The sequence below is a fragment of the Sphaerodactylus townsendi genome, linkage group LG06 (assembly GCF_021028975.2).
Source record: "Sphaerodactylus townsendi isolate TG3544 linkage group LG06, MPM_Stown_v2.3, whole genome shotgun sequence".
Taxonomy (NCBI): domain Eukaryota; kingdom Metazoa; phylum Chordata; class Lepidosauria; order Squamata; family Sphaerodactylidae; genus Sphaerodactylus; species Sphaerodactylus townsendi.
Window position 1 is genome coordinate 98999663 of NC_059430.1, and position 18525 is coordinate 99018187.

An 18525-nucleotide genomic window follows, 5' to 3' on the forward strand; every position below is an offset into this window, starting at 1 on the left:
CTTGATGGCAATGTGGCAACTTCCAGCACACTCCAAAAGTGACATCATTGCGATGCAGGCACTTTCTGGTATTTGGGCAAAAACTCTATGATAAAAATGACCTCTATCATAGAGGTTTTTGCCCAAATACCAGAGCATCCCTTTGCCTTGGTAATGTGATAATGTCACTTTCCTGTGTGCACTGGAAATTATGTCAAGTGTATTGCCACTGATGCTGGCCTAGGCCTGTTGTTGCTCCTGGTAAGACACCTCCTTGCCCAACACCAGCTGTGCGGGGAATGTTTGGCAATCTGAAGCCCAGTCCTTGCCTTAATTGTCCCCAAATACCTTGCATAAAATATTTCACAGGAGCAAATGATATAAGCGTTCACCTATGAATGAAAGTAAAAGTGCTAAATTTGTTCCTTGATCCCAGTGACCTCCCCAGCCATTGAGAATCAAGGCTGTTCCTAACTAAACATCCCCGGGTGCCGTTGGGCTACTTGGTCACTTAAAGGAAAGAATTGGCTCGATGTGTGCCATGCATTCCTGTGAGGAGGAAAAGTTGCCTTGCCTGACATGCTCATCTCCCTTTTAGACCATAGTCTTTGCCCAGAGGGATATTACATCTCTCTGCACTCCAGCATGTTCTTGCCATGTTCTCCTGGACTTGCTGTGGGTTGCCCTGGGGTTGACAGAATTTATAACCCACATATCAACCCTACCCCCTTCCTTGGCAAATCTTGCGGAGTCTTGACAACTCAAATGAGCCTAATTGCCAAGATAACAGGTTGACAATATCCAGTGGAGGCCTCAGTCAAGATTGGCAGCAAGGCCATCACCCAGACAACTGCCAGGTCACCTCTCAGGGTGTCAGTAGAGCTTTTTTTACACAACTTCAGTAGCAAATTGGTGCTACTCCCTTCCTTCGTTTGTTTGAGGATGACACCTAGCCCTGGCCCTTTTCAGTCTGGTGAGTGGAGCCCATGGGGCCATCAGCTGTGACAGGGGCAATGCCCACAGGTAAGGGACCAGCAGACCATTCCTTTGAGAAAAGGCTAAGCTTTTGTTTGGAGATAGCTCAGACTAGCTTCATCTCATCAGAGCCTGGAAACTAAGCAGGGTCTGCCATAGTTAATACATGGATGAGAGAGTGCCAAGGAAGACCAATGTTACTGCACAGAGGAAAGCAATGGCAAACCACTTCTGCTCCTCTCTTGCCTGAAAACCATATGGTCCTGCAGTTGCCCTGAGTCAGTTGACACTTGATGGCACACAATTATTATTATCATTAATTAGTTGAGGAAAACAGTCCATATTTAATGCTGTGTATGTGTAGGGCCATCAGTAACATAAGCAATGAAGACAAAGAAAGAGACACAACTCATCTGGTCAGAAGGAAATATCTTGGAAGGACCTTCTTGACCCAAGGCAAGAAAGGGGGCCCATCCTCACATACAATTCTTCCCTCTTTTCCAGATTTATGATGGCAACAATAACTCTGCCCGCTTGCTGGGCTCCTTCACCCGAGGGGAACTGTTGGGCCTCAGCATCAACAGCACTTCCAGCACCATGTGGCTTGAATTCATCTCAGATGGCAACAGCACCAGTCAAGGCTTTGAACTGCAGTTTTCTAGTAAGTTCCAAGACTGACTCTGTTCAGAGATGCACAGAAGAACCAGACCATATTCAGCTCAGTTCTCTCAACATCCTCCCCATCCCCCATTACTCCTTTGTGGAGTTGTGCTCAAGGACTTACTAAACTCAAAATAAAAGGCATATCAAAATCACAGAAGTGGGGCTGAGTTCTCTTCTTGGGAATAATAAAAGGTGTTACAATGTGGCTTCTAGTTTCTGAGTTTTCCTTTGGATCGACATGGTAACTGGATGCTTTCTCAGTTTTGGAAATCTCTAAACTAGAAAGTATTAAATCTTGATGTAACACGTGAAGGAGTGAAGAGAGAGAACAGAAGTATTTTAGGCTCATTTACACTGTGAACATGTTACAGTGTAAGATTCAAGTCCATTAGCACCTTAAAGACCAACAAGATTTCAATGGTATAAGACAGTGATTCCCAAAGTGGGCGCCACTGCCCCCTGGTGGGTGCTGCAGCAATCCAGGGGGGCGGTGATGGCCACAGGTAGAAACATTAATGCATATATCTGTTTAATTGCTATTAAAATTTTTAAAAAATTAATTTCCAGGGGGCGCTAAGAAATATTTTTTCTGGAAAGGGGGTGGTAGGCCAAATAAGTTTGGGAACCACTGGTATAAGATGTCAACATCAAAGCTTCCTTTGTCAGGGTTCTATTTGCAGTCCTGCACCGCCACCTGGACTTATGGCATGTTTATGGTGTCTGGACATATCCCTAGTGCCGTGGTGGCAAACCTATGGCACTCCAGATGTTCATGGACTACAATTCCCATTTTGTCACCCTCAACAAACAGACAAACAAATAAACTTGACAAGTTAGCCCAGGGGTAGGGAACCTGCGGCTCTCCAGATGTTCAGGAACTACAATTCCCATCAGCCCCTACCAGCATGGCCAATTGGCCATGCTGACAGAGGCTGATGGGAATTGTAGTTCCTGAACATCTGGAGAGCCGCAGGTTCCCTACCCCTGCACTATACAGATGAGTTCTGCACACTCAGTGGTCAATGTCCTCTGTAGCCTGGGTGTAGCAGGTTTGAGTTTATTTAATGATCTTCAGAGGCATGTCATGGCATGATATGTTTCTCTCTGTGACATCATGCGTAGTGATTGTGTGGTGGGGTATATATTTTGTCCACCTCAACAAACAGACAAACAAATAAACTTGACAAGTTAGCCTCTGCATTTTGGCTCCAACCATTCTCTCTGCAAGGAAAACTGTGCGTGACTTCCATTTGCTAGTCAAATGTTCCGCCAGTATTACAAATGGGCAAGGAAAAGTTCCTTGAGACACTAGGGCAGTGGTGACAAACCTATGGCACTCCAGATGTTCATGGACTACAATTCCCATCAGCCCCTGCCAGGCCATTTGTAATACTGGCGGAACATTTGACTAGCAAATGGAAGTCACTCACAGTTTCCTTGCAGAGAGAATGGTTGGAGCCAAAATGCAGAGGCTAACTCAGGGGTAGGGAACCTGCGGCTCTCCAGATGTTCAGGAACTACAATTCCCATCAGCCCCTACCAGCATGGCCAATTGGCCATGCTGACAGAGGCTGATGGGAATTGTAGTTCCTGAACATCTGGAGAGCCGCAGGTTCCCTACCCCTGGTATAGTGCAATAAAAATGAACATGTGCTTAGACTTGTTTCCCAGTTTACAGGAACTTACCGGATTTTCCAGTAAAGGGGCAAGTGGATTGGAAGTCTGATGAAGTGGTAAAGCCATGATACGGGACTTAATGAATGTAAGTCCACCATGCAAGACCTGGAATGCTCTGCAGAAGCAAAGAATGGCAAAGCCCTTCTGATCCCTTGAAACCCCCATGAGGGGTTGCCATTAATTGGTTGTAACTTAATGGCACTTATTATTATACTAAGAGTATCTTAGTATAATAATAAGTCTCATTGTCACAACCAATGGCAGCTAACACTTAGGAGTCTGTTCTGCCCCTTAGCATAGTCCCTGGACTCAAGGTAATCTCTTGCTATGCTGTTTTACCTGAGCATCTTGGTTTGAAGCTTAGACTACAGGTAAAACATTATTAAAAGTTTCCAAATGTCTAACAATATGTCCATGCTCAATTGTTGTCTATATGCCCTATATTCAAATGTTGATAAGACTATAAGGTCTTCAATCCACTGGATTAATGGAGGTGCCCATTTATCTGTCCAGTGTTGCAATATGAATCTTTTAGCAACAGTAAGGCACATTTTCCATTTTCATTAATCACTTGCTTCTTAAATGTTACCTTCCTTATTTCGGCTTTGTTTAATTGCTTTTACTCTACACCATCTAGGCTTCGGTCTTGACATTTTAAGAAAGGTTCTGGTGCAGAAAGCCTGAGAAATTGAGTTTCTTTGAGTCACACGTAGGAACTGGGCAGGTGCCATGGCAAATATAGTGCGGAATCTCTGATTTAACAAGCTACCCCTCCGTTTCTGCTTTTCTTCTAGGTTTTGAGCTGATCAAGTGTGAGGATCCTGGTGTCCCACAGTTTGGGTACAAAGTCCGTGATGAGGGCCACTTTGCAGGGAGCTCAGTCTCTTTTAACTGTGACCTTGGCTACACTCTGAAAGGAAGCCGTGCACTGGTCTGCTTGACTGGGGAACGCCGTGCCTGGGACCAGCCGCTACCCATCTGCGTAGGTATGAGTACTCCTCTTTTGCCTGGTTGTTGCACTGTGTTATTCAAACACAATTGATAAGGATCCCATTCAGGATTCAATTGGTGGACCAGTTAATTTAGAAAAGCAAGCTTGTTCTCTGTGGACGACAGTGTGATTCTAGAGATAACAGGTCTTAGATATCGAAAACTTTTAGTCTAATTTTTGTTTTTCCTTGATATCAAATCCCTAGCTCCCATCATTACTCAAATGCAAGACTACTGTTTTCCAGGTATGCCATCAAAAAATGTCTTAAATTTGCATACTAGTGACAGACACATTCAAGCATAAAAACATTTGGGTGAGGTGGGTGTTATCCTATATTAAGTAGATATGTGCATTGCATTTTGTTGCTGACAGCCTGGGTCTTGAACCAGGAAACTCCTTGAGTGAGACTTGGGCATATCCTTGTGAAGCACTCATGGAGTATGTGAGCATGGCTAAGCCTACAGGTTTTCTTCAGGTATTGGTCTTTCATTGGCTGGGAACATGAGACTTCAGCTATGTTGGCAGAATGAAACTTCAGGATTGGCTTGCTTATCTTGACCTCATGCAGGCTTGGGACTGACCTGCTATCTTACCTAGCTAGAATAACAGGGTTCTCTGGTTGCACTTCTGACTCTAGTTTTCCCAGCATAAAACATCATCCGCAAGGAGACACCCCCATCCCACTCGACTGCTGAATCCGAAGGCTGCAATATGTGAGCCAAGCTCAGTCAGATGGGACCTCTGGCTCCAGAAGGAGGAATCAATCAACAGAGCAGGACCGTTCCAGAAGATTTACTTACTAGTTCTTCTTCCATCCCAGTTTTAAACGCCAGCAGTAATTTTAATTGCTATTGTTTCCATTTCAGGTTCCACTGCTGCTCTTTTACAATAACCTTCAGGTTAACTAGACAATCAATAGGAGCGTGGGTTGTCTGTCTTTTTTAGTATGCAGAGAAGATACAAATCAACCCCACTTTTTCTTTGTGCCTGGTTTAAGTGTTTGGCTACAATTGCCCACACAAGATCATCCATCTTTTGGTTTCCAGCTAGGTTTGCAGAAGTTTGACCAGGTGGGAAAATAAGGAGCAAACAGTAAGAGTTGTTTGAATGGTTCCATTCCAATTTGCCAGCATTGTTAGCGGTGCTGCTGTTTCTTAATATAACTACAGTTATGTAAGTTAAGTTATAAATACAGATCCAGATGCACATATATGTAGCTTAAGCAAAACAGCAACAAGCGAAACAACATCAGAGTGAACGAAACAACAACCAAACACCTCTGGTGAGCACATACAGCTATCAGCTCAAACTAGTTTAACACATCATTAACAATCTGCAACCTATGTTGGACAATGATATTCCTCTCTCCCAGGCTTTGGAAGGCAAACCTTTCCTTCCCTACAGACAGCCTCCTTGTCTTCAACAACTTTTCACTGCCAACAATGGCTTTTCTGGTTAGTAATTCTCTCTGTAAGAGATACTGTTGCATTACAGTAGAGTGCTCTAAGGCAAAACACAGCGAAGCTTACCCATGCCGGTGTGCGCTGGCAACAAAGGAATCTCTACCAGACAGAATTATCAACAGGTTATGTTTCCCAGGTCATGAGTTACAGCAGTTAATTTTGAGTGCTAGTGCTTTGAACTTTGTGTGCTTTTCTTTTTGTGTTTGGCAACTACTGAGTTAAGTTTGTTCCCAGGAATCCAGAGAGATCAGCCATAGGCAATTTGAATTGCTGATCTGCCACAAAGAGCTGAGCTTTTGTTTACAAAAGCTAGCCTTATTGGAGCACAGTGAGAAAGAGCGGCCGTGAATCAGCGTGGCTGCTCAGGATGGGCAGGAAGGTGTCCCAACCGCCCTTGTAAGGGCGGAAGGGGGCTCTTAGCCATGTCCTGGCAGGACAGGCAGGCGTCGCAGCGCTCACTGCGCGACGTCATCAGAAAACAGGCCTGCCAGAGCCTATAAAAGGCCAGGTCAGCCTTTCTGCCAGCCACATGCTTAGGCCGACCAACGACTTGCCCACCCACCTCTCCCCTAGAGCTTTGGATTTTGTTAATGCATGCTTCTTTGTCTTAGCCATTCATGGTTTGGCACATGAGTATTGATCTGAAAGGGCCAGGGGAGTGGAGCTGTTGGTAGAAAGTGCTACAGCAAGAGGCTCACCGTCCAGCTGAGCACCACAGCAGGATGAAGCTCCAGTAAGAGGTCGACCTCCTGCTGGAGCTCCTCAGCAATGTCCCAGAGCAGATCAAAGTCCCATGCTTTGCCTCATGGTTCTGATTGTATAATAAATGGTGGCTATGGCCAAATAATTTACCCCAGTCAAGAGTGTGGTGTGGTTATTGGATCAAAGGGCTCCAACCAAGGCAATGGCTTCTTACCTAGATAGAAAGCTTACACTGTCCTGAACCCAGACAATTACTCAAAATGGAAAACTTGACTGTGAGCAGAAGAATGTTTTTATCTACTATAAGTGAGATGGGGACAGCCAAGGAGATGCTGCACAAATAAGGAATGTTAAAAAAGGATTGGGCAAGCAGCTATACTTTAAGACAGAAGCTGCAAAGTTTCCATTATTAGGATGGCAGCTGCTTTATCACTCATGTAAGCATCCTCCGGGACTATTTTTCAGAGCTTAAAACTGTGGGAGATGAGCAGAGCAACATGGGGCTTTTGGCAACTCTGTTTCTAAGCCTTCCCTCTAGTTACAGTGGAACAATTGGCCAACTAGGAGACCATGTGGATTTAACATTTGAAAAGGCAGCTGAAACTGTTTCTGCTAAATCCATTCTGGGAAACTGGAAAGTAACTTTGCACTGAAGACCGCAACGGGACATGGGAGAGGAACTCCAAGGCGCCCCAGTCTACATAAGAAAAGGTCTGGCTCCACCACCAAGGGAATGCAATCCAGAGGGAAAGGTCACATGACCATTGTCAGGGAAATGACTACTAGAGTGTCTGGCATACGACCCAATGGGATGAATTCTCTCAGGTTCACTCTGCTGTAATGCAAAGGTATCTTTTACCAGAGAGAATTACCAACATTTCTAACAAGAACATGGGCCAGGGACCAGAGCCTTTAACAAAGCAAGATACAACTTATTCCCATATTCACTCTGAGAACACCATTACTGGACCAAATGCTACCAGCCATGCCATCTCAGGTTAATTCTCCTGCTTATTTTCCAACGTTATCTATGCCATCAAATGTCAGTAATGCCCTTCCACTCTCTACTTGAGACAAACAAGTCAGTTCCTGTGCAAAAGAATAAATGAACATAAAAATAAATGGGCATAAAACTGATATTAAAATCCATAACATTCAAAATCTAGTGAGAGAATACTTTAATCTTCCACGTCATTGCATTGCAGACCTAAGAGATGTTTCAAGGGGAGATTGCAGTACAAGATTGCCATACTGGAATTCATTCATAATTTCAGAATTAACCCCTCCCCGCCCCCGTTGAACAGATGCATAGGAGTCTTATCTTATCGCACAAGCTAATTTTCTGCCCCCAGACATTATCCCTCAGTTCTAATCTAGCTGAATACAGTGTGCATTGTACTTCTGCATCCTGATGTACTTCTATGCAACACACCTCCCACTTTCTGACTAGGATATAAGGACTCAGAGATCTCCATTCTAGCTCATGTCTGAAAAAGGGAGTATTGACTCTCAAAATTTAATATCCCCAAAATTTTATTGGTTTCCAACTTGCTATTGGACTTAAATTCTCTTGCAATTTTACAATATTGAATAAGTACAACTTCCAAATGGGATCACATAGCATAACACTGTTTTTATGCATATGGTAAAGCAATTTAGAAAATTTATTATAGCAATTTCATTGTGTGTTCTGGGATTCTGAAAAGCCTCATGTTTTGGGAGATGGTGCTCCTCCACACTTGGGAGGAGAAGTTCAAGTTTACCTTAATGCAACATTTCCAGGTCGGTGGATCAGTAGAAGAGGTTCAATCCCATGACCCCCAGTGGGAGAGAAGCAGAGGAAATGTCAGATGTTTAGACTCACGCAAACCCTCAAGTTTAATGTTTCTGTTGTTGTTTCTTCCAGCCGAATGTGGAGGCACTATGAAAGGCGAGGCTTCAGGAAGGATCTTGTCTCCAGGCTATCCAACACCCTACGATCACAACCTCAACTGTGTTTGGAGAATTGAGGCGGAAGCTGGGTGCACAATAGGGTAATTACATGGAACACGAGGCTTTTGTGTGTGAATGTGAAGTGCCGTCAAGTCGCAGCTGACTTGGCAACCCCCTTGGGTTTTCAAAGCAAGAGATTCACAGAGGTGATTTGTCATTGGCTTCCTCTTCATAGCGACCCTGCAATTTCTTAGTGGTCTCCCATCCAAATACTTACCTGGGCTGACCCTGCTCAGCTTCTAAGATCTGATGAGATTAGTTAGCCTGGGTCATCCAGGTCAGAAATTGGCAACTCTGATTTGCTGATCAGAGTTCATCAAACTCTGCAGCTGCCACCACTGCCCCACATGGGATGCATACATATGCTATATTTGCTTTATCAGCGACTTGCACAGATGTTCCCAATTCGTGTGTCTCTTTTATGCCACCATGTATACTCAATAGACACACCAAAATTAGAGGTCTCTGTCAGTGGTTTTTTTTTAAATTATTTGAATATTTATGCAAAGGATGAACTATTAATATCATTATTACATATAATACACAGTTAGAGTAAATGACAACAAATTAATCCAGAAGCACAGACAGAATATTCTTAGATAAAACTACTATATAAACCGTAGAAAATTCCTTCAATGTATAAACCATCAAAGGGGAACAGTTCTTATTATTATTTTTCATATTTTTAGATTTTGATATGTGGTTCATTTTGCACACCCAGAACTTAATTAACAAGACCTATTTTTCCAGGAGAGTTTTCAATTTCCAGTGTCACACAAATACTGATATGGTTGCTGTTATCCCATTTCATACTAATTTTTTGAAATGCACATTTAATACTGATTTTTGAAATCTTGTAGTTACCTTTACCATATTGGTCAAAAGGAGGAATGCTGAATGCAAAAATATATCTATATTTAGTCATTTAGGGGTTATATTGGCCAACATTCCCCAAATTTGTTTAGTTCTCATGTTTCCACCACGTGTGAAAGAAATCAGCCCTATGTTCATGGCAGAATCAATAAGAATCTAAAATGTTTTTATATGTCTGTTATGAGGAGAGGAAGGATAAGGAGTTTGCAAGCTGCTTTGAATCTCCTTACAGGAGAGAAGGGGGGGTATAAATCCAAACTCCTCTTCCTCCTCCTCCTCCTCCTCTTCTTGATTTTCCAAAGGCTGAACATTCTACCGTGGTCTTTTAAAAGTTCTGTTTGATCTCTTCAAATATTTAAATTCCCAATCCTCTGGTCCAATATTTTTATTGCAGAACCTTTTTCCATTTATCCATGTAAGGATACATCTTCTACCTTCTAGTTCCTGGAATTAGATGCAAGTGCCTCAGTGGCCCATGACACATGTACCAGTGAGTACGTCCCTATGATTCGGTCATGGAGGGGAGGGCTTACATCACCTGATTCAAACACCTACATTTCCTTCTGCTCATGTCTGTCCACAGCTCCTCCAGTTTCACTTTCCCATGGCACCAGTATACCTCCTTGGCTCTGCTTGGTGATGGCTTAAATGGGCCTTTGCGGGCTTTCATGGTTTTTGATTATGAGACCTAGAGGAGAACCAGGCCAACCCTTCCTTCCAATGTTCTTCCAAGGTTTCACTGGCAATAGTTTGTCCTGCTTGGCCACCTGTTTAACAATAAATGGTAAGAACCAGAGGTGGGATCCAACCAGTTCTCACCACTTCTCTAGACGTGGTTACTAATTTTTTCTGAGTGCCGAGAAGGGGTTACTAAAGCAACCTCCCTGCCCAATAGGGACTGGAGGTGCGTGTGTGCGGCGCCACCACTGTTTGAATCCCACCACCAACGGAACCTGTTAATTTTGGATCCCACCACTGGTAAGAACATAGGCTGGGTACCAGCAGTGGTAAGCAAGGGTTTGGCAGTTGCAAGCCTGCCCTATCAGGTGAAGTCAGGCACCCAGCTTTTCAACTACATAATAATTTTTGCAGGAAAAAAATTAACCATTGAAAGAAATCCATTGCTTACATTTTTGGTCATCTTCCACAAAATGTTCTTCCTCTTTATCTGAGTTAGAAAAATATATATATATTTTACTCATGCTTGGAAATATAGAAACACAAGGAACTTTGGTTCACTTTTAATATATTGTCTTCAGCTTTTGAAATTACAGTGTCGTTGGTTATCAGGTGCTTACACTGAGCTATGCAATACTTCTCCCACAGACTTGAAGTGTCCCAGATACTGATCAGGGTAAACATTTTACTGATACCAATGGAGAAGCTGGAAGCTTCATGGTGTGCTTGTGACAGGGCATCAGCAAAAATTTATAATGAAGTGATCTTCTGCATAATATCTTTTTACTTGTCTTTTAAATTAGATAACTGCATCAGTTTATCTGTCCAGTAACAGCAGAGTCCTCAATGTTTGTTTTACCCCATCTATCCTGAACAGTTCTGAACTTAGCTCTCGGTTTCTTGTTTTCAATCTCTCTCTCATTTTTAAACCATTATTTCAGCTCTTTAATGGGAAAGGAAATAGATACATTACATAATTGGAAGTTCAGTTCTGGAAAAATCTTGATGACATTACTGTGGCACACACACTCCAAAATTAAAGTAGACCATAATTACTCGTCTGACTTTATGATCTCTGTTAAGGGTTTTAAGTTGTTTCCAACTGGGTTTTTACTGTCGGTTAAAAATATCTGAAAGACTGATTGCTATATTTGACTTTATGCAGAAAGCTATCCTGATTTAATGGTTTAGCTGAAATCATTCTATTGAATTTTGTTACTATGGGAGGACACTGCAAGTTAATCCCAAGCAGGGATAACTTTTGTGGGAAGGAATGTTCTTCTTGAAACAGCACGTGTTCACAGTAGTCAGTAACATTCTTCAAAAACACAGCTTTCTAGACCAGCCCAGATGATATACGCCATATTGGACCATAAGCAAGGATGCTCCTAGATGCCCTAGCATAGGGCCAGTTGATCTCCCCCATTAAAAAATCAAATAAGTCAAAATTTCTGTGCCAAAATAACTCTGTCAGGAACAGACAAATTACTCAGCCCAGTATGACTAGCCAGATTAGCACAAATTGTGGTTACATAGCAGTGAAAACAATTCTTCTTAAGCAAGGGAAACTTAAAAATAAGGCTACAAGCTTTAATTAGTAAATTAATCAACTGAAGTTTTAATCAATTAATTAGTGTTCTGGGAACAAGTTGTAATCACTGAGACTGTGTGAAAGGGTGTGTTTATTTTTTTAAAGCTACTCTGGTCTTGGCATATTGCTATGTTAGAAAAACAAGATAGGCATACGTTTTTGGAGTGAGCTCATTCATTAAAACAATTATGCATATTTATTATTCATGCTTTCTTGGAACAATCGCTGCGGCTTGCGAGGGTCTCCTTGCCCACATCCAGCCAGGTCCATGCCTGCAAAGTATCACAAATGCTTTTGGCATTGGTAATTTTCTGAAAATTCACTAAGCCGAGATGTTTACTAAAGCCCAGTGAGAGAGATCTGATCTAAATTGCACTCAGCCAGCCACCTTTGGACATCTCAGTCATATAAGAATTCAGAATGTGTGTAGTCAAAGGCATACATTCTCAGGAGAGAATGGATTGTCTCTGGTCTGTCACCTTTGTCTCGGCAGTCCCCCCGCCCCCTAGTCCTGAGCTCCTTTTTCTTTTCTCCAGTTGGGAAAACTTCTAGATTTTCCCCCAGCCGGTTGGGGCATAAAAGGTTTTGAGGAAACAGCTACAACTATAACAATATTGACAGCTTGGAGGAGAAGGAGCTGAATAGCCTCATATGTGCTTCTGGCATTTTACATTGCACACTCCAGAAGTGCCTACTTTAGACAATGGTTCTTAATGAAGACACTTCTGCATATTATTCTGACCTCTTTTTGACCTGGACTCCCCCTCTGATTTTGACATTTCGTTTCCCTTTGATATTTCAGTGCCTTGCCCCGTTCCCGTTTGTCGTGATCCTCAATTCCCTGCACGTCCCCACATTTGTCCTGTTTGTGGCCTCAGTAAATTGCTTCATTATGAAAGAAAGAGATGACTTCTATCAAAGTGTAGTAAAGGCTTGGTGTAGAGTCTTGTTTATCCCCCTGCAGGCAGTGAGAAATGTGGGCATTTCTCTTTCCCCCCCCACTCCTTTCCACTCCAGTCTCTGCCATTTTAATTTATATTCCTCACATATAAACTGTTGGTTGAAATGGGTTTTACTGTTCAAAAAAAAAATACTACCACCCTCCTCCCCACAAAAAAATCTTATCAAAAGACTGCTGCAGAGAAGGTCTGGTTACTTGCTGCTGCCACACAATAGCACTGCTTTATTAAAAAAAAGTTTGCCTCTTTGTATTGGTCCTTTGCTTGTGTATTGCCTAATGTCTCCAACCTTTTCTTGAGAAAATGTACCTGTATCTCCAGGTTGTTGAGGACACCACCCCATAACCCTTCATGTGTACAAATCAAGATGCCTTCTACTGAATCAGACAATTGTCCATGCAACTTGGTATTGTCTATGGTGGCTGGTAACTCATCTCTGAACAGAGCAGGATCTTCCTCAAAACCACTCGCCTGAAATCTGTTAAGTGGAGCTACTCGGGACTGAACCTCAGACTTTCCGCTTGGGAAGGCACAAGCTGTACCACTAACTAGGGGCCCTCTCTCACTATCCTTATACCTCAGTGCCATGGTAATAGCACTGCTGTCATAAATGCTTCTGGTTTTCTTTATTATCACCTTCAAGGCTCTGAACCAGATGTTTCCTCTCACAGGAATGAACTTATAAGCCTTTCTAATATGCAAGATTTTCACATGTGGACAAATTCTAACATTATTTCCAACATTCCCCATCTTAAACAAATGCTGAAAGTTCTTTCGGTAAAATTAGGAGCTGAGAGGAAGAAACTGCAGCTCCAGTGGCCTGCTCATTTTGGAAAGTTTTCTGCCAAAGCTATTTCATTATCTAAATTAGGCCAACAGTTTGTTTGAGGTAGAAAATTAATCCATTAAAATATTTTTAACCATGTCCAACCAATGTGCGGGTTTTGAAGGCTGTTTGCGTTAATATACTAGTGGAGTCATCCAACCGTTTAAAACCCATTTAAAAAATCTTATAAAAGATAAAGCAAGCTAAGAAAGCACCATCACTCGCCCAGCTATAGGAATAAAAACTAAATTTAAAATCTTTGCAGAGTGGAATTCCTTCCTCATTCATACTTTTGCATGGATCCAGGATTCAAATTCACATTAACAATTGGTGGTTGCTGTTCTAGATTGCTCGATGTGAATTGTGTTCATGGGGTTTTGTCTGTGTTCTAGCTAAAACAAAAAAACAAATCTGGTGAGTTGAGAGGGTAGCACAATTGAGAGAGATCAATTGGATCTGAAAGCCCTGGTTTTGTGTCGGTGTGTGGCCTAGAATCTGTTGATGAAAAATATGCTGTAATCAAATTGGCCAACTTAAAAAAGAAAGTTTGCTGAATTTCAATTTTGCAAGAATTATTGAGAGCCTGAATGTCCAAACAAGTGGACAGGGGGCTCTATGGCAATTCATGTCTCATCCTGATATATGAAAATGAAGTTGAAGATGATCATATTTGGGCGCTGTGCGGTTTCCGGGCTGAATGTCCGTGTTCTAGCAGCATTCTCTCCTGACGTTTCGCCTGCATCTGTGGCTGGCATCTTCAGAGGATCAGATCCTCTGAAGATCAGATCCTCTGAAGATGCCAGCCACAGATGCAGGTGAAACGTCAGGAGAGAATGCTGCTAGATCACGACCATACAGCCCGGAAACCACACAGCGCCCAAGTGATTCCGGCCATGAAAGCCTTCGACAAGATGATCATAGTTTGTTTTCTTGGAAATTTGTTCCTCCACTGAGATTTTTGGAGACTGAGATTTTTGGAACTGATTTTGCAAAGTGGGGTGAAGGAATTATATTACCCCTCTCCTAATCCTGAATTCAGCAAGATCAACAGCTGCCCCAAGATCTGAAATATGCGTATCCAGGGAAAACCAGTTTTCAGAGCCCATGGCAATGTGCCAGTCTCCACTATGAATCCTCCTTCCATCCCGCATCCTCCCCTCTGGTACTGTAGTGCAAACAATTTCTCCTGTCACTCCCTCACCAGTTTCATCAATCTTTTATTATACCACCAGTACAAATTTTTACACTGATGCAAACATACCTGGCATATTAAATAAAAAAGTTGAAGACATGAGGGCTCCCTAAAAAAGCAGTCAATTAATAACCATGCAGTTGTCTGGCATATATAATGCATTGCTGTAGTACCCATTATCTTGGAGAGGGAATTAAAATATTAAAAACTTTGCACGGCTGCTACCACCTAACAAGGGGGTGGGAAGCTGGAGAGTAATTAAATTCCACCTCTAGTGCTCAAAGGCCTTTTTTAGAAGGCTCCTGCTTCCCCCCGGATGTCCGTCCCCCCCACGTATTTATTCCTTGATCCAAAGGGTTATTTTACATTTGAGTTTGTTTGTCCAAGGTAGTTATTCAGCCTTTTTTCATAGTGAATGTCTCATTTCCCATAACTATAAAGCACACTTTGGGTCATGATGTGAAAAAAGAAACAGTTTTGTAGCTTGAATCTCCCCAGCCTGACAGTTAGGATCTTCTTTCTGTTCCTGAAGAGGTGTGTTGATGGCAACCAGAGGAGGGCTTTTTGAGTGGTAGCACCTCACCTCAGGAATTCGCTCCCCCATAGGCTTATCTGGGGTCACCCTTGATGTCTTTTACCTGAGCGGTTCCATTAGCCCTTTTAATGGACTGCTTCTATCATGAAGACTGATTTCTAATCGTCAGTTTAGTCTGCTGACTGTTGTGTTGTGCTGTGCTGCTTTTATGACTTTTGTTATAACTGATAATCCTTACATTGGTCTGTGATTTTATGATATTGTTTTTACTTTATGAGCTTCCTTGAGCTGGTTTTTGAGGAAACAAAGTATAGATAAAGACATACCTATTTACGCTGGCCTTTGGCTAAGATGGCTTCCCCCTTTGGAAATTTCAGGATTTTAATAGGTTTTTAGGATTTTTGAACAGGTCTTACACAGTTTATAATTGTTCTAAGGTGATTTTTATGTTTTAGGTTGTAACTCGCTCCGAGACCTTCAGGTATAGGGCAGAAAAGAAATGTATTAAGAAAAAAAAAAGAAAAAGAGAGACAGAGACAGACAGACTGACTGACTGACTGACTGACTGACTGACTGACTGACTAGAGCAGGGGTATGCAACCCGCGGCTCTGGAGCCGCATGTGGCTCTTTCAGCCTTATACTGTGGCTCCATGTGGCCTGGAGGTCAGAGGGTAGCATGGGCATGTCCCTCCAGGAAAGGTGAGTGGAGGGGCCAAACTGAAGGCGGCTCCATGCAGAGCCACCTCTCCGGCTTGGTAGATCTTCAGGGCCCTGGAAAATGGGTCCAAATGGCTCTTTGGGTGGTAAAGGTTGCTGACCCCTGGACTAGAGGGTTACACTAATTTAGCAGCTGTTTCCTTTTGCAAGGAAATCTCTGGAACAATAGATTATTTACTCATTTACGTAGTTTATGCCCTGCTTTTTCTTAGTTGAAGGCCCAAAGCACCTTACATTATTCTTCCCTCCTTCATTGTATCCTCATAGCAACCCTTTGAGCTAGATTAGACTAATCGTTTGTGGCTGGCTCAAGGACACCTATTGAGCTTCCATGGCAGAGTGGGGATTCAAACCTGGACATGTGCTAGAAGTCCTCATGAAACTGCAACTCCCAGGAATTCTTTGGCAGAAACCACAGCAGCTTGAATGCTTGCAAAACTGATGTAAGCTTGGAGTACAGATATACTGTTACTCTGTCTGTTCTCCCACCATACAGGCTCCATTTCATGGTTTTCCACACAGAGGAATTCCATGACGTTTTGAGGATCTGGGACGGGCCGGTAGAGAAAGGGATCCTCCTAAAGGAAGCAAGTGGCTCCATCTTGCCCAGTGATGTACACAGCACATTCAACTCTGTGGTCCTCCAGTTCAACACTGACTTTTTCACCAGCAAACAGGGCTTTGCCATTCAGTTTTCAGGTAAGACTTGCAAAAGGCTGTTATTGAGCAAAGAGAAAGGGATAATGGGGGTACTGTAGGATGTAGGGGCTGGGGATAGGCCTCTTGGGCTTCCCTGTCACCCAACTTGCATGAAAAGTTCTTCCTAGAATACACCTATGCATTTGAGCATTCTGTTATTAACTCTGATCATTCCAAGGTTTATTGATGTTGGCAGGCAAACCATCTTTCATGGAGGTTGTTGATCTTCCCATGGAGGGAACCCTAATAAGCTTGGGATGGGTACCCTAGTTCCTGAAAACACCTTTGGAAAATGCTCCTTTAAAAATGGATTCCTGCTTTTCATGCTTATGTATTCCTAATTGCTCCTACTCTCCCCTCTACCCAATTAAGAGGGATTTTGCCCCTCATTTTTTAAAGCCTTGGGCACTGAAATGTACAAGGGCAATCTTTTACTTAACACCGCAAAAGGTTCTTGTGTTCCTTTTGTGAAAAGGTCAGGCCCAGTCACTTCCTCGGAAAGCTGGAGGCAAAGTGCCTCCCTGTCCCTCACCAGAGAAGAAATCTACTAACAGTTGAGTTTATTTTGGAGCATATGTTTAACATAGGATTGTAACAAAATGCCATGTAAGACTAGCAGATGCTAAGCTTATTAAGTAAACATGAATCTGTGTGAACATACATCAGTCTGCACACCATGGCACATGCTTGAACTTGCCATCCCCCATGGCTTTTCCCTTCTGGAGTAACAGATATTGTCTGTGAAGTCAGGGCTGGCATGTGTTTGAATGCATGCCCCTGTGGATGTTTACTCATGTGTTTGTGCAAGCACATGCATTTGTGTGTGTGTATCTGTGTGTGTTGACCTCAGAAAGCTTATTTGCAGTGCCAGATTTTCGGTGCTGGAACCGAACAAAGAAAGTGACTCCAAGTATTTACATTTTACCTCAGAGAGTCAGTTTTCAGTCAGTGGCTGTGAGCCATAGTGAATAAAGGCAGCCTCTACCTTCAGAGTCAGTAAACCTCTGAACAGTGAAAGGAGGCCACAGTAGGCCTCGACCTCTCTGCTCTCCAGAGTAATTGGGGTGGCCACTGTATGAGATGGGATGCGAGACTAGGTAGACCATTGGTCTGATCCAGCTGGGCTTATGTTCAGAGCAGGAGTAGGTAGATTGTCGAGGCTTTCACAGCCAGAATCACTAGAGTGCTGTGGGTTTTCTGGGTTGTATGACCGTGTTCCAGTAGCATTTTCTCCTAGAAATTTTCTCCTCCACTCAGGTCATGAGTTTCAGGAAAGGTGTAAAAACTCACATTTCAGATTCTAGAAATTCAGCACTGGTGTTTGCTCTGCAGGGCTGAGCCAGGGAGAAGCTAGAACATGGAGGTGTACAAAATCAGCCACCATTTTAGTTCTAGAGGCTGGTTCCAGAAGCTGCTCTGCAGTTACTCAGACCACCTTTTCAATCTCAGGACTCACCTTTTGCTCCCAATTTATTGTATTTTTGCCTTGCTTTTCAATTATCTCTGTAAGTGATTGACAGTAATTGTTTCAAAAACCCAATAGGACTGTCACTTAAAATGTTCATTGCAGAGTGAGTTCTCAGCAAGATTGAGTATTCTGGGGTTTTTTTTGGGGGGGGGGGGGGAAGTGACATCAAGGAACATTCCAAAATGTGATCAACCACCTGTCACCTGACCTCCTATCACCTCAGCATTTTACCATATAATTCTCTTGCGTGTGTAAAGACAGGCCTCAGTGCCCATCACTGAATATTTTAATCCATCCTGCTCACCATGTGAGGTCTTTAATGTTCTGTGGTCCAGGTGGGGGGAACCAGGTGGTACTCTGCCATGGCTGATGAAAGGGCCATTAGCACATGTGCTTCTATGCCTGAAAAGAGTACCATCTGCAAAAACTCAGTAGTTGGGCAGTTGTAGTTCACAGTATATAACTATGGCTATCTTAGCAAAATCTCACAGAGGGTTTCCACAGAGGGAACTGGATGCGGAAGGATCATTTTCCTGATCCTTCC

General features: G+C 42.9%; 1 protein-coding gene across 3 annotated transcripts in view; it reads left to right on the forward strand.

Moving 5' to 3' along the window:
- The window catches only part of LOC125434149 (CUB and sushi domain-containing protein 1-like), an 890459-nt gene that overhangs the window by 721737 nt on the left and 150197 nt on the right, over positions 1-18525 (forward strand). For all 3 annotated transcript variants that reach the window (XM_048499152.1, XM_048499153.1, XM_048499150.1), the window contains 4 exons: positions 1459-1615; positions 4089-4280; positions 8357-8483; positions 16311-16513. In XM_048499152.1, coding sequence (XP_048355109.1) covers positions 1459-1615; positions 4089-4280; positions 8357-8483; positions 16311-16513 — 679 coding nt within the window. The remainder of the gene's footprint in view (positions 1-1458; positions 1616-4088; positions 4281-8356; positions 8484-16310; positions 16514-18525) is intronic.